This window comes from Anopheles gambiae, chromosome 2 (assembly GCF_943734735.2).
Source record: "Anopheles gambiae chromosome 2, idAnoGambNW_F1_1, whole genome shotgun sequence".
In the NCBI taxonomy this organism is placed as follows: Eukaryota; Metazoa; Arthropoda; class Insecta; order Diptera; family Culicidae; genus Anopheles; species Anopheles gambiae.
In genome coordinates this window covers 84,484,778-84,508,339 of record NC_064601.1, presented here as the reverse complement: position 1 = coordinate 84,508,339, position 23,562 = coordinate 84,484,778, and the positions used below count along the sequence as shown (strand labels likewise).

Below are 23,562 nucleotides of genomic sequence, written 5' to 3'. Positions count from 1 at the left end.
TCAGTTCTGGCTTCGAGGCTTCGTTCTTCGGTTTCGTTCTGTTCAGCAGTTCCTGGGAAACGCGCGCTCTCGTTCCTTGCAGCATCCATCCGGGCGCGCCGCACCGCGCGCTCGCTAAACTTTTCCCTTTGTAGTGCTGCGGACGTCATTTCCAGGACGGTTAGATTTTCATGGAAGTACCCCACAGGCGATATCAGAGCCACATCGTTGGAGGTAGTTCTAGCGTTTTCTGATTTCTGGTGCCCACAGTTGCGATCATACCTGGCAGCCTGGAATGAAATGAAAACACCGGGCCCGACCGGTGTGCAATAAGCTGTACACGTGTCGCGCACTGTATGCGCCAGTGTTGTTGGCTGGTTGGGTAAGGTTTCTGTTTGCCAGAAAGGTCGAGCGGTGTATCGAACCGTGATATACGCTGTGCGCTGGAAGCGTTCAATTGATTTGCATACATATGCGGTTCTGTTTGGATTGTGTGTGGTTTTCGTGTAATTGACGCATTTTCCCCACGGAAGAGCCTTTCATTGCTAGACAGATGATAGACATCTGAATGTCTCTTTGACATGTGGTTGAAGAAGCTAAGGTGACAAATAGCGTCCCATGATATAAGACACCATCCATCGGGGGCGTAATTCTGTTGATGCTTAAAGTACGTCATTCTCGGAATGGCGTTCAAATTCTATTTCCAAAGTTCTCGTCCGTTAAGCACATTTGGCTTACAAAGTGGATCGATTTTGTGTGTACTTCGATCTACGAAAGTGACCCACTGAAACCGCTTCCCAGCACTGCCGACAAGGACCGGATGCAGCCATCTTTTGGTTGTTGCTTTTAAACACTTTACAAGTGCCAGTTAGTTCCTTGGATGGGCGAAAGAACCTCGTTGAAAGTTAAATTGCCTTGCTGTCATTTCGCTCTTGTCGTGCGTTTGACAAGCAAACGGGAGCGACTTTGTTGAGAAAGTAGCTGCCACTCGTTATATCTGTAAACAGGGAACAACTTTCTACAACGCGAAATGCGTCTGCTGTTCGCGCGTTGTGTTTTGTGATTGCACAAACAGGGAAAAAAACTCTCATCACAAGTTGCATTAGACAGCCTCTGCCACTCTGGCTGCATCTTTCGGCGGCAGAAGTGGTTGCTCTGTCCGGAAGTCCTTATTCGGCACCATAAATCAGGCTCTCGTCCTTCTCGCCTGGGTGTGGTCTTCGCGCCACTCTATCTAGCTGCATCCAACGCTACACCGAAGACACCATCATCGGAACGGCGGCATGTGTGTATGTCTGCCTCCTAGAAAAAGGCGGTACAAGCGGCAATGCGCTTAGTTTGTTAACAAACTTAGGCTGCTACCGCGCTCCGTATGCGCAACTTATCGCCAGTTACAGCACGGAAGTAATGCGCATTTAATGTGCATCTCCTGCTATCGTGTCCTTCATACGACGGTTCCACACGCTGCTAGAGCACAATGGCTGGCAGTTGTTGGGAAAGTGCATCAAACTGTCAAGGCGCACCCCACGTCGCGCACACACTTCGTTATCCACTTAACTTCACGCGTTCGTAGCTGTGCTGGAGTTGCAAAGGAGTATGACGATAAGAGGATGATTTTCTGCTACTTTGTAAATGTGCAGCTCTCGTTGCAAGGATAAACTGTTTCGTATTCATATTTTATTACGTGGGCTAGTAAACCTTATTTTTGAGGAGTAACTAAATTTCTTGAGCATTGTAATTCTTCACTTCTCACAACATCAGTTTTCCATTTTTTTTTTGTCTTCCAGTCTTTCAAGAACACGACAGACCTTTCATGTTGCTCGTTGTGAAATTATCTCGATCAACAAAACCCCGTTCTCTCGGTCCAATCTCTTCCTCCAATACGTTTCCGACGTCACTGTCCCAATGTCGAATGTGAAGACATAATTTCTCCAGATAAGCATCAAATAAAAAAAAAAGCAAGGACCAGATTTAGGGGCCAGAGAATTCTTCCACTTTAAGGTGCGTCGAAAGGACACCGTGTGTTTGTGTGACGATACATTAGCAGCTCACATATAGTTGTTGATCGTGTCGTTGCCTTGTGTGGCCTGTTTTTTCTCCCATTTTGCTTTTCGTTCTTTCGCCTTTCGCTCCACAAGAGTGAACTCGAATTGGAACCTAAAGGCACAAAGGAACCATTAAAGCCGACCTACTATCATCAACCCATACTCGTAAAGATGGAGGGTTTCCATGGTGCAGTTCCTTTTAAATGAGATCGATCATTATCTTTGGGTCAGATTTCATTAATTTAATACAGTCAGAACCCCATCGGTCGGGGTTGACATAGACTGTTCTCTTATTCTTTAAACTTCCTAGTTCTGCGTTCAAAGATCGAGACCATCAACGGACCAGTGACCAGTCTGAGGGTGCTTTTTCCTCCTACTTCTACGATTTGTTCCTGCCCATCTCCATTTTGAATTATAATGAGTGTTGCAACGAAAACCACATCCCTGTTCACGCTTGTTTTAATCCCAAGAAGAAGCAGAAAACAGGACAAAAGTGGCAAACAACATTAATTGATTTATGCACTTCATCCTGTGCCGCACTTCATCTGTTGGCGGTGGTGGTGTAATTTAATGAAAGGTAAGCCTTTTTCATGCCGTTCCTGCTTGGCTACCAGCTTCTCCAAACTGCTTCCACGTCCAAAAGCTTTGGGCAAGTCCCAGAGGTGCCTACGCGATATTTCCTCCCCACAGAAAGGAAGGTGCTGGTGTCTACGTACGCGCGTGTAGTATTATTTTACGGGAAAAGGGTTTTTTTTTCAATCGCCCCGTGAAAGAATGGGTAGGCGTGTGTCGCAAGTGTGTGCTGAGTGAGTGAATCCCCTAGTGCGGTAGGCGGTATTGCTAAATCTGTACCCGCGAGGAGAGAAAGTCACGAGGTGGATATATTTTTACTCCTACCGACTCTTAACCAACCACGCGGCAGTGGAAATGTCCCCCGTGTTGCTATCGTTTCTGTGGGAAATGGAAAAGCAGACACTCTTCCACCACAGCCCTCAAGTAATAATGTGTATGTGTGGCGCTATGCAGTGGTGGCAAAAAGGAAACAAAAAAGCGGCTGCAAAAAAGGCGCGCACAATATCCATTAAAAGCTTGGAAGTAAATTAAAAGTGATTGCTTTTTGCCCGTCAAGCTAAAGTCGGTCCGTGTCTGTGGTGCGGCTTTTTCCTCCACCGGGAAACATTGCCAGGCACTGGGAGGCATTGGTATAGAAGCAAAAAGGACACATTTGGAGAGGGAGATAGAGAGAAAGACAAATAAACCATCACATCTGCTGTAGCGACAAGGCAACAAGGACCTCTTGTACCGAGTGCCGGTTGCATTTTATGCCGTTTGTTACATGGATGGGTGGATGTGTGTATGTTGAGTTTTTCCTTTGCTGGTCAGGTAACCTAGGGAGAACTTGTAGTTTTCTTATTTAAAACACCAGCTTGTAGCAAGTAAAAAAGGATTCTGATATTGCATATTGCGATCCTTGCAAGATTTGCACCTTATACTCATTTCCCATTACCGATCGAATCCCGTGCAATATCCCAACAATAATGACCACCACCCACGGGGTGCAAGGGCGGCGGTGAAGCTCGAAGTTGGTTGACGCCGTGCTTCCCGGAATCACTTAAGTTCTTCCGTTTGATTTTTGTGTTTGCATTGAGGAAATTTTTTCCCTGTCCCAAAAAAACATTCCTGATGGAAAGGACGACCAAGGATACCCCGGACCTCTGGGAAGTCTTGTATTTTCTCTTATTTTTTCTTGCACGACAACACTGGGTGGGAGAAAACACCGGCACAAGGCCATCCTGCATGCTTGCCTTCTCTCCACAGTGTTCCGTGGGCTGTAAGATTTTTGCTTTTCAATTTTCCTCTTGCCTCCGTTTGTTGTGGCCGTTTTCCCGGTGTTTTCTGCCATTGTACTGTGTACCTGTATGTATGTGTGTGTGCGACCCTGGACGCTAGAAATGGGAACAACACGGCAATGGATGTGGGCGAGTAACAAAAAATGGCAAACAAATGACGAAGAATCATCCACAAACGGTGTAAGAAGCTGTGTTGGTTTGGTTGCTCGCTCACCTAGCGCGTCGCAGAAGCTTTAGCTTTAGAAGAGCTTTTTGTTTTTGTGTGGGTTTCATGGGAGCGGGGGAAGGAAGGTGAAGTCTAAGGTGAGAAATAGATTCTTGGTACAATTTTTCTTCACAGTTTGTGTTGCGCCTTTTTAAATCGTCCAAAACCCATTTTTTTAATTTTCCGGTTAAAACTGCTTTCGTATTTTACGAGATTTGAACGCAGGACTGGTTGTGCATACTGTTCTGATCCGCCTACGTTGTCACCTACACTACAGGGCTCACACCAATGGTGGGACATCAGTTAGATATCAGCTTTGTACAGTGTCGATATGGCAGCAGTAGCGACGTAGCCATTCGATATATTTGGAAATTAATTTAATCGTCAAAGTTAATCGGACGTTTGTTTTTAAAGAGCGGGTAAATATTTTTTAACTTTGGCTGTCGGCCCTGTACAAAATGATATCTTAAGCGGTGACACTTGTTTGTTCCATTGAGCCAACTTTCAATGCAAAAGAAGCGGTCATTAAAATGTACAACAGAGGAAACCCTTCTGACAGACATAGCGTTGCACTCCTTCGGATAACTTTTTGCTAGAATTGAACTGAAACATAAAAAAGGATATTTTATAAAGATATGTGCTAGGTTTGTTTTTTCTTCTTCTTGTATTGCATTGATAGCATCGAGAACGACGGCGCATGATGGCGCTACCGGTTTGTATTGAGTCTCGGCAGCAACAGACCGCCAAACAATTCCACACCGACCGATCTGTCTGTGCATGCTCCACTTCCATGCCGCCTTCTCTTTCGTGGCGGGTGATTTTTCACTCGGTTCACGATCCTCTCCACAACTACAAACAGCAGCACACGTGAGAAAGGTGTGTATGTGTGCATATGAAAAGGGGGATGAGTTTTTAATGATGAGAATTTCCTGCACCCGGTAGTTCCCGATTCTCTTTTTTTATCAAAAGCCATTCCGAACTGCAGAGAGAGCAAGCGGTGGGGGAAAAAGGCATCATTAAGCTTAAGTGTAAGAAGGTGCATGGCGCGAAAGGCTGCCCCGAAGGGTCGGGCAAAGGGTGCAGCGGTCTGGCGTCTTCTTTAAGAAATCGGACCAACGCCAAGCCTTCGCCCTCGCACACACTCTTTTAATGGCAAACCAATCCTTTTTCGAGCGCGCGCGCGTTAATGAAGTGGAATGAAATGGAAGCAAATGGGTTCGAATTCGTCTGCTCTTCTGCTCCAAACCGACACCCAGACGTTCGTAATAAAATCATGTAACGTAATGAGGAATTGATTCATTTGCCTGTGTATGTGTGTGTGTGTGTGTGTGTTTGTGTGCTACAAACCCATTCATTTCCCTTGCTTGCTGCTGGTTGTCGAGAATCTGTTTTCTTACCTATTTTCCTTCTGTTTGCTCCATTCTTCGAGCACTTTTTTGAACGTCGAGTGATTTGTAATTATTCATCTGACGCACTCTGTCTCTCAGTGTAATTACTTGACGGGCTGCTGGTCTCTCCTTCTGCTCCTACTTCTCCACCCTGGTACCTTCCATCCGCCTTTCTCCGGTCCGCGAATTTGCAGCACGACTGGCGTGCCAACTGCTGGCAGAGCGTGAATTAATCATCAGTTCAAGAGGGTACTACATTAACGTCTCTAATGGTGATATTTCGAGCGCCGATGGGCAGAAAAGTTCCTTTTTCCTCCTCCTGGTTGGGGTCCATTCTCTGCTCGGTCGGGTAAATGTTTGTGATTGCTGCTCTCCCGTGCTTGCGTTTTCGCCCCCGTGCCCAACATGAAAGGGAAATCAGCGACGATAGGGAAGAATGTTCGCCTTGGAACGATCATTATCATACGACACACCGATTCACGGTTTAAAACGTAATTTAAATCGGGTCCATCGGAGCTATGTTCTTCCACGATGAAATAAGTGACAGTAACGGTAATGAGGGCACAATCAAAAGCTAGGTTAACAGAGAGGGAAAGACCAGGACATAATGTTCCATTTCCCAGAACAGCATCGCTGATATATGTTTATCCTTCGCCTAATTGTATTGTTAAATATTCTCTAAAATATGTAATAAAATATTAACAAAACACCCAATCTTTTCTCTCTCTCTTCCCGCAGCACACTCGTACCGTGGAAGTTGTTCCGGTTCGAGCTATCCCTGGTGCATCCGATCTCCTCCGGGCTGGAAGCGATGGCGCTTAAAACCACCATAGACTTAACGTGCAATGATTATATATCAAATTTTGAATTTGATGTGTTTACAAGGTACGGTTCGATTCGATGGTTTGATTTTGGGTTCATTTTCCACTAAACCACTGTTTTTTTTTGTTGCTTTTGTTGCAGGCTGTTTCAACCGTGGAATACGTTGCTAAGAAATTGGCAAATCCTTGCTGTGACCCATCCGGGCTACGTAGCTTTCCTAACCTACGACGAAGTCAAAGCACGCTTACAAAAGTATATCACTAAGGCTGGTAGTTATGTTTTCAGGTAAGCAGCACCCCCAGAACGTTGCTCGTTTGCTTTTGGATAACATTAAAACATTAATAATATTGCAATGCCGCTTCGCCCAATTATTACAGATTATCCTGCACCCGGTTAGGACAGTGGGCGATAGGGTACGTGACGCAAGAGGGCGAAATCCTGCAGACAATCCCGCAGAACAAGTCATTATGTCAAGCTTTACTAGACGGCCATAGGTAAGGCTAAAGATGGTTACACTTGCTTTTCCATGTACTAACCTATCCTTATTCCGTTGTCTTGTCTTTCCAACCACGTCATTGGCACACTCCCCCCTGCAGGGAAGGGTTCTACCTATACCCGGACGGCAAACCCAACAATCCGGACCTGTCGTTCGCCGTGCAGAGCCCGCTCGAGGATCATATCACCGTGACGCAGGAACAGTATGAGCTGTACTGCGAAATGGGTACGTACCCGGGAACGGATCCATCCGACATGATCCTGGCTCGATTTAATTGCATTTTTGTTTCATCGTCACCTTTCTCTCTGATCTTTTTTTTTTTGTTTGCAGGAAGCACCTTCCAGCTGTGCAAAATCTGTGCCGAGAACGATAAGGACATACGCATCGAACCGTGCGGGCATCTGCTGTGCACACCCTGCCTAACGGCCTGGCAAGTGGACTCGGAGGGGCAGGTACGTTGGGTGGCGTGGCGTTGCAAGTGAGATGACCTTCTGCGCTGTGCGACAGGTGTCCCATCATCCCACCGGACAAAAGCATCATTTCACACGTCAATGCCAAGAGCTCTCATATCGCTCTCCCACACCCCCCGGGGGGCGAGGGAAATGTGCAACATAAACTAACATCCTTTTTTGTTGTTGTTTCTGTTGCTTCTTTCTTTCCAGGGTTGCCCATTCTGTCGGGCGGAAATCAAGGGCACGGAGCAGATCGTGGTCGACGCGTTCGATCCCAAGCGGCAGCACAATCGCAACTCGGCGAACGGCCGCCAGCAGCTACAGAACGACGATCACGATGACGATACGGAGGTACTGTGAGCTCATCCAACAACCTACCACCCACTCTCTTTCTCCCTCAACCACACCCTCCCTTTCTGCTACCGTTTCTGTATGTGTGTTGTGTTTTTTTGCGTATATCTGTGTGTGTGCGTGTGTGCATTGTTCTCGCTCGTTCACGCTGCCCGTGCGCGCCCTGTCTGCTGCCACACTCGCTGCCCCTATTCCCGTCCCTGTGTGTCCTGAATGTCCTTCATCTTAGACAGCACCGAAGCCGCGCGTATCCTGCCGATAGAAATCCATCCCAACCATCAACCATCATGAAAAAACGACCCACGCACCACCACCACCTGTCCCGGCATCTCGTGCAGCATTTGCATTACATGTAGTGTATGTGTGTGTTTTGTGTGTGCACATGCGAGTGTGTATTATCGTTTAGTTCGGTGTAACTATTGTGTAGCACACCATCATCATAGCGCTCATATCCCAGTGGATCGATTTAGACACGGTCGCTGTGCACAGCGTGCAATAGGGACGAGTTTAAATTACCGTTCATTTATAATTTCGAATTCCATCATGCCAAACTCCTCCAACTCTAACGTCCCCCACCCCACCTCAAACTAGACAGTTTTGTGCACGTTTTAGTTACGCACGCGCTTGACGAATGCAATGTACTTCTTCATTTATTCATGAGCATAGAATGTGTAGGAATCCCTCTAATGTGTGTGTGTGCGTGTACCGCACTAGAGCGAGCTGTCAACTCATCCCAGCCATAAGCTGGACCGACTCACACACACACACACAAACACCCGCTCATCAGCATCATAATCATCATTATCATGCTTCCCATTTGCTAATCTGTGCAAAAGTGTGTTTCCCTACCGATGGCGCAAAAGTGTTAGGAAATAAATTCCACCACACACACCTACCCTTCTCACGGCAGCACTACATTTAGTGCGCGTTTCTGTTGTTTAGCCAAATTTGTTCATTTTTAGTTAGTTTAGACAGTTAAGTTTTGCCGGATAAGTTTGTGTGTACGGATCGCAAAATAGGATGAGCAGCGCTTTGTGTATTTTTTTTATAAATTAAGCACTCTATTTTGCAGTACGACCGGGCAGAAAGGACTCTAAAACCACTGTGGTAGATGCACTAGGAGGTTTAGATTGTTTTCTTTTGTATGTTAAGTAGGAGAAAGGACTAACTGCGAAACAAATGGCAGTTAATTCAAAGGTTTTGTTCTCTTTCTCTCTCTATGGTTAGTTTGAGTAATACAACATAATTTCCTTGGCATGTCCAGTTTAAATGGAATCCCTCCGTGGCTCCTCTAAAAAAAAGCAAAAGAAAAGCCCCCTTCTCTTCCACTCAAACAATAGGATAAGATGCTTGATAAGATAGTTCATATTTAGTTAGAGCTGAACGTCGAACACATGTAACAAATAATACTCTACACTACTGCGTACGAAATGTTTCCAAAATGCAAACACAAACAAACTAAACCGCTGCTGGACAGAGGCTTCCAAAAGTACAGACGAAGAGAGGGAGAGGGTGTACAAAAAAAAAACGAGACATACCGCATCTGTGTATGTGTGTGTGTGAGTGGTTGGCGAAGATTGTACATAAAATTGCAAGAGCAACAGGCTTCCCTAGACAAACCCACGAAAAGGAACGAAAGAAGAAGAAAAAACAGGGCAAGCTTAACAATTCAAAACCTTGTGATGATTAGCACGAATATGTATTGGATAAAATGTGCGTAAATGTGCTGTGGGGTGGCCTTAAAATTAGTAGTGCGTTAGTAGTAGCCCTTCCATGTAGCCACATAAGCGCGTTAGATAGGAACTCTATTGATAATTGGAAGACGCTCGAGCTCTAGCAATTTATTGTAGGTAGTTAGTGTACGTGTAACATTTTCGAAACAAATTTCTGAACTGAGATTGCGAGATGCCATTTTGCCATTGCGTTTTGCTGCAATGTGTAACTGATTTGGTCATGTGTGTGTAAGCTTGTGTACTATAAATCGCGGCATAAGATAAATTAACTTTCCAACCACAAACAAGTAAACGATTGCTCGTCTTTTTCTGTTGTCTGGTCTCGAAAAGTTTATTTTGTACAAATCAGTAAAAAGAATTGTGTTCTTCCCTTTCCCTGTGTCCAGTTTGAGGTCTGTGTCTGTTTAGGGTTTAAGATATTTATTTACAGTAAATGGAAAAGCACTTAACTACTACTGCCAACATCCGATGGCGCCGCTTTAACTATGATTTATCACAAACACAAGTTAGATTAAAGACTATAGTAAAGTCCGCCCCCAAAACACGATGAAAACAATAGTAACCAATCAGAGAACGATTAAGATTAAAATTAAAAAGCTGAACAAACGGCCGACAGCGAACAGAAAGCAAAAGCGACACAAACTTATCAAGGATCATATTATGGAAAGAAAGAATCCATTACAGAGCGTCGTAGTAATGATTACTAGATATTTTAGCCCAAGCAATAAGCATGTTTAGATAGTTTAAATTCTTCTCGATCAGTAAGTGCATTATCGATAAAATAAAACCGAATCATAAGAACAACCTCACAGTCGTCGAACCTCTTCAAACCGATCAGCTCTCCATGGGGGCGGTTGATCGCGTTTGCGTTGTAGTAGTTAGTCGTGTTCCATTCATTCTATTTGTATACTTGTGCGTGTGTGTGTATTTGGAATATTCTTCCGCTCCATTCGTTTTTCCTTTTTTTGTTTGAATTTATTTATCTTCCCTTTAGCTCACGAGCATCCTCCATCACTCCATCACTAGAGAGCGCATCACGAGCAATAAAGCACCTTCTCATCACTCGCGTACCTACACACCCTAGCACACACAGCTCTGTATCATCACACCGCGTTTGCGCCGTATGGAATGAAACTGTTTGCATTGTTTTGTCAAGTATAGTTGTCGCATGCTGTTTTTTGACTGTATTTATTATTCCACCAAACTTGTTCTTTGTGTGCTTGTGTTTTGTTCAATTTAAATTGCAGTTGTTTAACCTCCCTTTGGTAGGTAGTACGCAGAAGCGATCATATTGAAAGGATAAAATATTTTGTTTAGCAAAACAAATCTTCTCAGTTGGGTTAACACGGCCAATTAGTAACTTTTGTCAAAATAATTGAAGCACAAAATTGCTCCCTTTTTCGTCATCTCGTTCACTTGGTTTTGTTCTGCTAAATACAACGCATCATTTGCTATGCATCACACGGGTACACCCGCGTTTGGCATTGATGAAAGGGTTAAAAGGCAACAAAAATGTACAATAAATCGCCCTAAAAGCGCACGGACAGGAAAAAAAAGCTTAAATAAACACAAACCAACCAACCAACCAACGAAACCAACACAGAACAGTTACTATCGGAGGCGGGTACTGTCGCTGGTGCTACTTCTGATGCGGCTGCTGCTGCTGCTGCTGCTGTGGCTTCCAAAGCGCAAAGCCAAATGTGCCATAAATCATGCATAACTTTCAGGCGCACCACGTACAAATACGTCACCGGTTGCGTTCGGTACAGAGGCATATCGCGCTCGTTTGTTTTCGGTTTTGTTTCCTTTTTTATTATCAGTGTGGGAGCTTTTTTTTTGTTCATATGGCCAACATAATAATGCCATGGTTTAAAAATCCTTTCTTTAATACACACAGCTCTGAGGGAAGTATTTAAATACTTCGCGTTGATGGACATAGAATATAGACACAAGAAATATTATTTATTTAAAAAAAACGTATGGAAATAGATTCGAATTGTTCATAAGTTTAAAATTACTCTTTTTGCGGTCCTAATGTGCTACAGGTTCCTCGTTAACACTTAGAGCTTCTCTTGGAAAATTTAAATAAACCCTCGGTGACACCATCTCACACCTTCTGGTGTACACTGTGAACCTAAAGTCCCAATTTTCGTAAGGATTTTCAAGAGGTTTATTTTTTTTGCGCAAACCGACACCGACCTTGTCGGTTGCTGTCCTGCGTGAGAATATCTGATATAGTGAATGCTGGAAATTTATTCACCGGAACCGTATTTCAATTCAATCGAGAAAAATATTCAACCCGGTTTGATAGATTTATAAAATCAGGACACAAAATAAGGATAAAAAGTAAGCCCTTCCGACCTTAAATTACCATTAGTTTGGGGTATTTTTTTGTTTGTTTTGCCTTCTCTCTTACTCTCTCACTTATCCTCTATCACACAAACACACACTCTCCATTGGCAATGATTAGAAAGGCAACGATTGAAGGAACCTGCTTAATCAAACCCTTAAACAGGACCTGCAGGCGTTCTTCGAATTTGGATTATTAACCCACCAGGCAGGCGGGCTAGTTTGTGGCGGTGAGGCTTCCCAGTCTAGGGATTCTCAGGAACATCCACCGGCAAGCAAAAACAAAAACGCCTACCTCACTACCAGCCACCAGCTAGCCAGCCCAGCTTACGGTGCACAACGGTTCGTATAATGAGGGGTAGCAAACCGCCGGTGAAAAATTGCACATCATTAATCCCCGGCTCTGCTCGTGAGGTTGATCTTGAAGTATTTCACGACCACCCCAATTTTGACCCCCAGAAATCCCCCCCAAAAAAATGGGAAGGAAGGTATCCCTCCGTAACTCGGCGTAAAACCTGGAAATTGAGAAAATTGATTCGTCGAAATAAGTCATCCCGTGCGCTTAACCGTATTTCGGCCTCGGGAAAATGGTTCACGTTTCCGCATGGTTTATGAAAACCCTCTTCTCCGCCTCCCGAACGAAGAGGAGTAATGAAATATGGAAATGCGATATGATTGAAAATTGGAAATGTGTGTGTGTGTTTTTTTTTTTCTCTCGCTAGAGGCGAATTTCTCCATCAATCTGTTTGTGTGTGCCTGTATGGGTATTGGTGGGTGGAATTATTTAAAATGTTTATTGATGTTGAAATTAAACCATTCCCGCCGTGGTGTGGCTGACCACCACGGTTTGACTTGAATATGCAATTAATATTGCATCGCTCGTAACAAAGGAAGCCGTGTGGGATTAGCCTACAAAACCACTTGTCAACACACTATGATGGTGTATGTGTGTTTGTGTGTGGCCATGCGATGCCGGATAGATGCAATTCTGGAATGGAAGCCGGTGCAAAATAGTCATTAAAGTGGACAATTGAAGCCTTTTGTCGGCTTTCAATCGTTCGCAGCCAGACGGAATCAGCCGAACATTCATTTTAATTCGGGTTCGTCGTCTGCTTCGTTTGCTGTGTAATTTAATTGTTTTTTTGTCTTGTTTATCTTCTCGTTCCGGGTTTTTCTAGTCGAACAATATTCTATAAGTATAGTACAATTTTATGAAATTTATCGTCTTTATTTCAAATCCCTGATTGTAAAATGGTTTCTACTAAATATGTGTGTTTTTATCACTTAACAATTAATACTTTTGCATGGAATTTACAAATATAGTAATTAATCATTAATGTCCTATTAACTTAAACTTAATATAATTAAATGCATGCTCCTATTTCTTTCTATAATCCGTTCTCGCTAATATTTCACTCCTTCCAACTTTGTGGTGTAATGTGTGTATCGATCGAATCGTTCGAATCGAATTATGGTAAATATCTAACAAACAACAACTGGAAAAACTAAATAATTTTTCCTTCTCTGGTTTTCTCTATTTCTCTTTCTCTCTCTCTCTCTCTCTCTCTCTCTCTCTCTCTCTCTCTCTTTCTGTCTCTCTCTTTCACCGCTGCTCAACACACTTTCCTTAATTTTCCTAAACTCGCGGCTTACTTTGATGCGTGCGTGCGTGTGGCTGTGTTGGCGTGGCGTCTCGCAAATTAAAAAAAACCTTCGCGACACGCTCCCACCTTGTACGTGTGTGTATGTATGTGTGTGTGTGTGTGTGTGTGTGTGTGGAATTGGCTTTTTCCGGTTGGTCGGCACGGGATTGTAATAACCTTGGTCATGGCGCAAACAGGACGATTTCAATATTGCCACCTCATCACTGCACGCGCTGAGCAACAGCATGACGCTGGCACGTAACAACAACGACAAGCAAAGCCCGCACTCATCGCCCCGTCTGCCCCGGCGCCAGCAGCAGCACCAACAACAACAACAACAACAACAGCAGCCACCTTCTTCGTGTCCACCGACCTCGCAGGCTCCCTCGGCGCCGGTCCTGTCCGGCAGTGACATATACGCGGCGGGAGGCGTCGGCCCCTCCTCGATGCTGCTCGTCGGAATGTCGGCCCAGTCGCCGCTTCCTCCCACCGCCGGCACCACCACCACCAGCAGCAGCAACAGCAGCGGGAACTTGGTGGCATCGGCACCGGTGGCGGCCTCCTGCAACGCCTGTCCCGGATCGCACCCACCCTCCTCATCCTCCCCATCCTCCACCACTACGTCCTCTTCCTCCTCCTCCTCCTCCTCCTCGTCCTCCTCAACATCTTCATCCTCTTCCTCTACCTCTTCCACGTCCTCTTCCTCATCCACCACCAGCTCCTCCTCGTGCGCGTCCGGTGCAGCGGCATTGACGGTCGCTTCCCATCCCGCGCTCAGCACCCCGGCGGCCATCGCTGCGGCAGTGGCCGCCTCGGCACCACCGCTTGCCGCCGCCACCGTCTCGCACACGGTCAATGGGGCCCTGGCGACGCACACCAACATCTCGCTCAGTAGCTGTGGCACGGGCAGCACCGCCAACCCTACCACCACCACCACCCCTACCGGTCACCTGGTGAAGTGTAACAAATCTTCCTCCTCTTCCCTTCTACCGCAGGGTGGCGGAAGTGCCGCCTGTACCGGTTCGTCCTCCTCCTCCCACCAGCAGCAGCAGCAGCATCAACCTCCAACCAACCGGTTGAGTGCGCCGGTGGGCAGTGCCGCCGTCACCGGCAACTCCCCGAGCAGCTACCTGATCCTGAAGGCGCTGAACAGGGCACTGTCGAGCGAGACGAGCTGCCAGGGCGGCTCGATGGAGTCGATCTACCAGCACGGCTACCGGCAGTGCACAACGACACCGCCCCCGCTGCCGCCGCGCAAATCGTCGCCCGGCATTCTGGCGGCATCGGCCGCATCGGACCATCGGCAGCAGAAGCTGGCCGGCTGTAGCAGCGGGAGCAATCGTGTGAGTGCAGCACCGCCTGCGTCCGGTCTGCAGCATCTGCAACCGAGCGCGCCCCGAACGCCGGGCCAGATCAATGGGGCGTCCTCGATGGGCAATCTGGCCAACCATACGGCCGGTGCGCTGCATCTCAGCCGCAGCTCGGAGAATCTGCCATCGTTGGCCGCGTCGCCGCATCCACCAGCGCCACCGCCTGTTCCCAAGCACCAGAACATCGCGGTAACATCGCAGGAGCATCACACGGCGACGTGTCCCTGTTCTAGCTCCCAGCAGCAGCAGCAGCACCAGCACCAGCAACAACCTTCATCGGCGAGTGGCGACCCGTTCGCGGCGGGCGACACCGCCACAGACAAGGTGATCGTCGGGCCGGCGGAAACGATCGTCGGCATTATCGATACGCGGCCACCGGAAGCGCGCCACCCGATCATACTGAAGGTGGACGAAAAGGCGGACCAAAGCTTGATACTGACAGCCGCCCTGACGCCCAACAACGTGTACCAGTTCAAGCCGACGAGCGCCTCGGTCAGCACCACCAGCCTGAACGGGTTCGTCACGGTGCAGACGACGATCAGCGGCGAGCAGACGACCGGTGGCAGCCTGGAGTCAGCCACCGGCAGCGCAACGACACCCTCGCTCCAGTACAAACCGGCCCCGGTACAGCCGCAGCCAACGCCGCAGCGGCAACCGCAGCCCCAGCCGCGCACCCAGTTCACCCAGCCTGCTGCCGCACCGGCCGCACCGGGTTCGTCGTCTGCGGCCGCCGTCTCGAACAATCACCAGCGGCACCAGTCGCTACCGGCCAACAGTGCAGCGGTCGGGGCGAAGATCCTGCCGCATCCGCCGTCGAAATCGATCACCTCGTCGCAGCTGGCCGCATCCGCTGCCGGTGGAGGAGGACGATCCGGTACGCCCTCCGCTGGGCATCCGCTGCTGTACGAGAACGTTAATCTCGCCTCCAGCGGGCCGGTAAAGGACTGCCCGAGTCAGCGGCATGCCGGCGGCGGTGGTGGTGGTAACAGCAGTAGTAGTAGTAGTAGCAACAGCAGCAGTAACAATAACCATTTGGCAAGTTTTAGTGCAGCGGGCGGTGGACCACCATCCCTCAGCTCGGCCCTCAACAACAACAACAACCCGAACGTGCCGTACGAGAACATCAACCTCGAGTACATCGCGCGGCTCATGCAGGAGGGCTACTCGAAGGAGAACGTCATCACGGCGCTCGGCATCTCGCGCAACAACATCGAGATGGCGTGCGACATACTGCACGAGTTTGTCAGCAAGAGCGGTGGCGGTTGAGCAGGGAAGAAGGGCAGGTTATAGCAGGCTCTCTAGTTAGGTGGAATAAGATTTTATTTGAAGGGAAGAAAGTGTCATACATGTAACAGGTAGGTTCAACGACACGATTCGTGTGTGTACATAGCTAGCGTGTATCGTATTAAAATTAATGATACAGCGTTTGAAGTCATGTGTGAGCGTGGAGTGCTAGAATTTTCAATTTTCCGTTAAAAGGAGCGCGATCAGAACGCTTCAGAACAATTATGCGCGCGCGTGTGTGTGTGTTTCGAGTGTGAGTTTAGCGTAAGAAGTGTATTATCCTTTCATCAAATGGAAGCTTTATTTTAGTTCCTTAGCTCTCGAGCGAGCAGACGGACGGTTTAGTGTTTACGTTATTACCTTTAGATAGACACGCGAGACAGGTCGAGAGGGGATTTCCCCCTTTGTACATCGATTGTAGAGCTCTCTGGTTTTTAGTTTTTAGCAGTAGTAGTTCTGGACTATTTCCCTGTCCCTCTATGTGTAGGTAGGGTGTGCGTGTGCGTGCGCAAACATTCCGGCGGTGTCGTAGATGCAAACTGATGCGCACAAAATGAAGCAAACATGTATATGTCGATGGGAAAAGGATATCGGGGAACGTATTAGCAACGGTACTGTAGACGGAAGACGGCGGTGCCAAAAGTAGCAAAAACGCGAGACGCAGGTTTTCGTTTGATTTAGAAGCAAGCATCCATAGTCGATATGGATGAGTACATAGTAATCTCCACTAGTCATCTGTTTACTGTCACCTTTCGCACGTGACGAATTGTGAAGCGGAAGGAATCCCAAAGCGAATCTGAATGGCGTACAGGAAGAGAGGGAGCACATTTCTCAACCCGATCATAATGTACAAGCTTTGTACGTTGCGATGATATTAGAAAACATTTTAATTTATCTTTACACTCAAAAAAGTGAGTTAGTAGACAACAGTTCACAACAATGTAATGTATATTTAAAAAAAATAACATTAAGGCACAATTGCTACAAAAACAAAACAAAACACACGAACGAAAGAGATTTGAAACAACAAGATCGCGGGGGGAGAGGCTTTTTCTGATGCTGTGAGTTGAATTAAATGCAACCGCATACGTTTGGCCGCATACTGTACAGTACTGGACGCATTTAAAACGCGATAACTAATTGAATTGAACAATTGTAAAGCAGTTTTAGAAGAAAAAAAAGCCTGTGTATGTGTGTGTGTGTGTGTATTAATCCCGTTAACGCAGTGGCACACACTATTCGCACACAATCGAAACGAAACTAATCTTTCACCCCTGCGCTCCCTCCCCGACAACTTTTTGACTGATTGGGAAGCTTTAAGCAATAGCAATTCAAATTAAACGTTCGTTTGCCATGTAAAAGTTTTCGATAAGTATAGTTCTTCTCCCTTGTTCTTCTCCAAAACCCCTGCCCCCCCCCCCCCCCCCTTCTTTTTTCGGCGTTACATTTAAGCAAGCGCATCGCAATCACACTTATCACGAATCACGCTAACGTTAATAATACTCATCCCAATGGAATGACACAGCCTATTCCAGTTAGAAAATATAGATGGAGAGGGGAGGGGGAACGGTGTTCATTATAAAATTATCCCAAATCCAGATATTGTTCCCACTAAACAAAAAAAAAACATTATATAGCACAATGAGCACATGTGTAACAGTAAGATATAGAAGCATCATTGTACATAAGGTAGCAAAAGGCAAATAGATTAGAGCAAACGAAACGAGAATCGCTCGAAAAGGAATGCTGGAAAGGAAAGCAACAGATAGAACTCGTGAGAGAAAAGCAAAGAAAGAAAAGGCAAAACGACAAAAAAGGGCAACAAAGCAAAGAAGCAAAATACTAGAATGAAGATCCATAATTGCAATCAACAAACTGTATAAAAACAACTGTGTATGTGTGTGAACATGATAAGAGGCGCAAAAACGGATAAATAATACACTAACAGTACTAAGTCAACAAACAGCTAGTAATAACAAAAAAGATATGCTTCTTTTTCTGTGCGCAGAGTAAGATGCAAAAAAAAAACAAACAAATTGCAGAAAAACAAAAAAAAAGCAGAAAAACAAACAAATAAAAACACATTTTAACCCAATACCAAAACTAAAAATAAACAGCAAACAGAATTCAACGGGCAAACAAGAGACATCACGAGTACACATATATATTTTTTTATAAACATTCTTCAAAGCTAAAACATAATATTAATGCCAACCATTTGAAGTTGAACAAACAAACAAAAAGCAGAAAAGAAACATTAAAAAACAGGAAAAAAAAGGAAGAAGGAGCAGTAAATTCAGCAAATACGAATGAGAAGAAAAAAACAGATTAAATTAAAACAAACCATTAGCAGGTTCATAGTTCAGTACCATTTATTTACTTCTGGTCCAATTTTGCTGCTACACTTCATGCTCTAAATGCAGAATGTGGATGTGCGCGTGTGTGTGTGTTTGCGGTACCATTATTACTGAACTCACTGTCGAAAACGAATATCTGCAAAAACAACAGGAATTAACCCTGCTACAGGAACCATACAATGCTGCACAACGTTACAGAGACAGTTCTTTGCACACGATTTGTAACAATTTTAAACAGATAAGAAATACGATAAAAATAGATGGCAAATCACATAATATACACACACACCCAAACACCAGCATGTCCATTGAAAATTGACAGTTGTGATGCACTGTGGCAGGCACAGCTCTCGCCCAAACACGGCATTGCGCAAGGCAAGGCATGCAGCAACGTGACAAGGAATTAACAAGAGTTTTGCTACAAAATATGAACCACAGTAATAGTGTGAAGGATGAAACGAAAAATATGTAAAACTTACATGACCCTCTTCTTCGCTGTCGCAAACATTTACACACATTTACACTGGTAATAATTATGGTTAAACAAAACTGTGAAATAGAAATTAAAAGAAGAAGGGAAAAGGATCAGATAGATCGTAGCCGTAGTAGGAGTGTGAGAAAACGGAGGAATTTCGCAATGCAATCGGCCATTTACGCTACCAAAGCAAAGGTGGGAGTAAAGTGTGGGAGGGATGGGGAAGGGGGAGTGGAGATGCGAACTGAAGGAACTGGAACAAAATATATGTATATGTATCTCAAACCAGAGCATATAAGAAATGGAACTGTTGTTGTTTTTTTGTTGTGTTTATCCAATTCTTGGCGTCCCTGACGTTAGGACCTAAAACGGGTTTCCATGGCGACACTCGACTTTGTTGTGTCTTCCCACTGCCTAGCAACGTGTGCGAGGGCAAACATTTTACGTGAAGCTTCTCTTGCGTGTAGTGTCACCTAGCTGTTTTTCCATCCAGTTGTGCCACTGCACGGAAGTATGTACGCCTAGATGGCGGAACTGCACATCATCGGTGAACTGCAGACGGCGTTGGACTTTGAGGAACCGAACCTGTTCTGCCGTTGGAGCATCCAGTACGGATCGCACTGGAAGGCGGTCGAGGGCCACACCGAGGGGCAGTCCTGCTGCAGTACGGCACGGATCGAGCAGCGGTCCGAGTTCGGCACACCGATCGATCTGCATCTGGTGACGCGCGGTCTCCAGGGTTGGCCCCGGCTGCACGTGGAGGTGTACGCGGTGAACGCACTGCAGCAGTACTGGCCGGTCGGGTACGGGTTCGCCTTTGTGCCGGCGAGTCCCGGGCAGCATCGGGTGCGAATCGCCACGTGGAAGGTGTCGTCGGCCCGGGTAGCCGACACGGTGCGGGAAAAGTTTCACACCGGTGGGTTCTCGCTCGCGAAGAGCGACATCGCGTTTAGCGGGATCGAGCGGTACAAGTTGCTGACGAAGACGGCCGGCACGGTGGAGCTGGAGTTGATGCTGATATTTAAAAACTTTGCCGAATATGGCGTTGAGCTGCGTTGAGGGGAAGAGGGTCGTCGCGCTTTGCTGGTCGTTGGTGCTGCTAGTGGTGGCTTGCGGCGTTGTTGAGGGAGGCGAACGGAACGTTCAACACTTTGTGAAGATTGATGTGGCGAAGATAAATGTAAAGAACGCGACTGATGCGAGTGGGAATGTGAGTAGTTCCACTATACCGATGGGAGAAGCGACCACGGAAATGTCTACTACGATCTCTACGACGGAAGGAACTACAAGCAGCAGTACGGCTGCTCTGACTACCAGCAAAACAACTGCCTCGGAACAGGCCGTTACTGTGGAGAGCACCGCAGCTGGAACAGCTACGACTGCAACGCCTACTGTAGATCCAACGGAGTTTACCCATCCTTCGTTTCCAGCAGGACGTGCGGCAAAGTTGGTCCCGAAAGGATATTACTGCCGATGTGACTTGACGGTGAGTAAGCAGTACAGCAAAATATATACAAAAAACTAATATGAATCTCCTTTTATTTCTTCCTTCCCTCACAGATTAACGTTTGCGACATTAACTGCTGTTGCGATATCGATTGCAGTGCGGCCATTTTGCGTACTTTTGACTGCGACCAGGAGCTACTGCACACGGACGAGTACCATCATGGCGAGGGATTGCAATCGTGCCGGGTACAGGGTGGACTGTTCTGTCTCGTCGAGCCCGTCTACGAGGAAGGGGATGAAAGTGTAAGAATCGACCATGTTGTGTCTGAAGATGGGAACTGTACACTTAATATGATTCTGTTACAATTCCAGTTCTACAACGCAGCAAAACTTCCCGCCGCTACGCGTTACAAGTGGAAGGAAGTGTTTCCCTTGGATAGTTCGACGGAAGAAGCGGTACGCCCTAACCACTATCATGTGGATGATGTGATCTACTTCTACAACGAAACAAGCGAGCTGGTGCAACCATTTGGTATGTATCATGACTCTTTCATTAAGATCACTCATTGAAGAGCGATTCGAATCGCGAAACGGGCCTCTAAAAATTCGTAAATGTCATAAGGTCTTAATATTGAAGAAAAGTTTCATGAATCTCTATAGATGTTTTATAGAGCGTGTAAGTTCATATTCACAGTTATTGGTGAACTTCTATAGAAATTGATGAAACTTGAATCTTAAAAGCGGCTGGATACACGGCCTCTTGCCTCCTCATCTTGGAACTACCAGTTCAACTGGAACGACCGTAAGATCCCAGTTCATCTCGAATAGCTCGTCATTGTTTCGGCTACTCAATTATCCTTCCAAACATACGGGGGCGGTCCCGTGGTACAGTCGTCAACTCGAACGACTCAATAACATGCCCGTCATGGGTATGGGCTCAAGCCCAGAATGGACCGTCCCCCCGTAGCAAGGATTGTCTATCCGGCTTACGTGTGGTAATGAATTAAGTCTCGAAAGCCTGTATAGGCCGGTATGCAAGCGTAGGACGTTATGCCAAATAGAAATATACGGGACCAAAGATCCTTCCGAACATCCTTATCTCGAAGATCTTCATCTCGATCGCGGCTAAGAGGATTTCGCAAATTTGAGCAATATCGATGTCTCAGAGGCTTAGTTATCAATAGTACAGCTTAGTTCTCAATACTAGCATCCTTGCTCAGGTAGCTCAGTTTCTATGGTATTGTCGGAGCTGACCTGAGATTTTAAATTCTTCGACGACTTCAAAAGTGCGTTCCCCGTATATCATTTCTGCATAGGACTGGATTTGTTAGTAGGCCTTCTGGTAGTGCCACCATCTGTGAGGCATATGCCTCGTTTATCTGTAATCTGAAGTTCTATACCGCCTTCTCGATTCTTTGGTAAGCTTTAGCTACATAGGAGTTCCGCAGACCAATGTTGTCTACGTCATCAGCGTGTGCCAGGATCTGGCTTGATTTATAGAAGAAGGTTCCCGTAGTCTACACCTTTACGTCACGGATAGCCTTCTCTAAAGCCAGGTTGAATAGAAGACAGACAAGCCCATCTGTATTTTTCCATCTTCTTTAGGATCTGCCGTATGGCGAAGATCTGGTCGTTTGATTTACCATTACGGAATCCTTTTTGATATATTTATAGTTTTGCTTCTGAGGGAGTAGTCGATCCTGAATAATCAGGAAGAATGTTTTAAAGGTGAAATAACATCCAAAATGATGTTGAACATTGTATAATCGTTTCTTTTGCAGCCATTCCTTACTCACTCACCGGCAGTACGTGTCAACTTGAGCATCCCGTGCGCTTCCTCCGCGATCGTACCAACCTCTGCCGGCGCCAAACCGTGGACGAGCTGAGTGAGTTCAATCGGGCCTTTCTACGACACGCCACTTCATCGGCCCGCTTCTTCCAGACGCCCAAAAAGTCCACCGTTATGGAGCACTACTGTGTGGAGGATGGGGACTGCCTGAATGCTACCGTGTCGATTTGCTATCATAACTCCCCGCACGGTTGGAACTGTACGCAGAGTTCGAATGTGACCACCAGCACATCGTCAGTGGAAGAGTTGGTGCTGGAGGAATTCCCTGATAGCATATGCCTTGAGCTTGAGATTACATTTATTCACAACTATACAAACCTGTTCAACGTACAGCTGAAGCTACTGTGTGAAAGAAGCGCTGACGAAGACGACCTCTGGATGGAATCCGTATGGCAGCGTATCACTGTAAGATTTATCGTTCCAACTCCTCCATCGAAGCCGAAATTGACTCGCACTGTTAGTGGCAACATTGGATATCTCACCGGCAAACCGTTGATCGTGTCCCATCGGGAGATTCCTGCAAACAGAACAACTCCACAGGAAGGATCACCTCCCGAGGAAAGCTTATCCAACAACCGTATGCTGGCGTACTTTACGAACGAAACCCGCCTACCGGACACGTCCTTCCGATTGCGTCTCCCAATCAGCCGTGCAAATCGTTGCACACTGACCGAGCAGGACCACGGAACGATCAACTTTGGTACGGATTCGTTTCACCGCTGCAACTACATCCCACCGGAGCTGATCAATCAAACGGCGGGCCAAAATTTCACCAAATTTTGCCAAACCCTTCAGGTCGGTTTGTACGCCCAGCTGCTGAATGGAGTGTATCCGGAGCTGTACCCCACCAAGGGTGAAGGATACGATAAGTTGAACCTGTACCTCTCCAAGTACGGCAACCCGCGGAACCGTTCCACCGACTGGGTGCGAGTGCGTTCCACGAACGTTGTAGCCGATGCCGAACCCGGTTCGGAACAGGCGTCGGCAGGCAGCTCCACCGACAACACCACCGAAAGCTACTTCACCTGCACCAACATGCTGATCAGCGTAAACTATCGCTTCTACTACGCACGGACCCGTGTGCGCGACGTGCGCCATCAGGCGGTTGTGCACGATGCGGAGATTGTGTTTGGACCGCGGGTAAATCTGCGCTTCCGGTTGGAGGAAGAGATCCGGGTGCCGATCTTCCTGCAGGTACAGTTTTTCGACCTAACGTCATCCTCGTCGTCCGCGTCGGTCGGGTTCGGTAAAGGTTTGCTCGTGTTTGGTGTGGTTTTTACATTCGGCGTGTTAAGGTAACGTGGGGAGAGGGAGGTAAGTTCCAGTGAGTAATTTAAAACGATAAAATATGAACCATCTTGTGCGGTGATTGATGAGTGGAAAGAAGCAGAGATCTTATTTAAATAAAGGAAGTGCCGAATCCAAAAATGTCTTTTGGCATTATTCTATCTAACAAAACAGACTATTA

At 46.5% G+C, this 23,562-nt stretch overlaps 3 protein-coding genes across 8 annotated transcripts in view; all 3 read left to right on the top strand.

The window, feature by feature from the left end:
* LOC3289969 (E3 ubiquitin-protein ligase CBL) overlaps positions 1-19,106 on the top strand; it is an 80,060-nt gene extending 60,954 nt beyond the window's left edge. For 5 of the 6 annotated variants that reach the window (XM_061645916.1, XM_061645914.1, XM_061645915.1 and 2 more), the window contains exons 3-9: positions 6,206-6,352; positions 6,431-6,574; positions 6,667-6,783; positions 6,886-7,010; positions 7,116-7,237; positions 7,448-7,588; positions 13,511-19,106. In XM_061645916.1, the coding sequence (XP_061501900.1) occupies positions 6,206-6,352; positions 6,431-6,574; positions 6,667-6,783; positions 6,886-7,010; positions 7,116-7,237; positions 7,448-7,588; positions 13,511-15,949 (3,235 nt within the window). In that variant the 3' untranslated portion in view covers positions 15,950-19,106. Of the gene's footprint in view, positions 1-6,205; positions 6,353-6,430; positions 6,575-6,666; positions 6,784-6,885; positions 7,011-7,115; positions 7,238-7,447; positions 7,589-10,315; positions 12,102-13,510 lie in introns of those variants that run through there. The other variant, XM_061645920.1, reaches the window with a different exon arrangement.
* A 51-nt stretch (positions 19,107-19,157) lies between these two features.
* Positions 19,158-19,858, top strand: LOC133391447 (B9 domain-containing protein 2). The gene has a single exon (XM_061645926.1). It carries the CDS (start codon positions 19,325-19,327, stop codon positions 19,856-19,858), a length of 534 nt encoding a protein of 177 aa, XP_061501910.1. The 5' UTR covers positions 19,158-19,324.
* On the top strand, positions 19,839-23,521 carry LOC3289968 (tectonic). Its single transcript, XM_061645921.1, has 4 exons — positions 19,839-20,285; positions 20,360-20,548; positions 20,618-20,777; positions 22,027-23,521. Exons 1-4 carry the CDS (start codon positions 19,839-19,841, stop codon positions 23,391-23,393), a joined length of 2,163 nt encoding a protein of 720 aa, XP_061501905.1. The 3' UTR covers positions 23,394-23,521.
* The last annotated feature ends 41 nt before the right edge of the window (positions 23,522-23,562 follow it).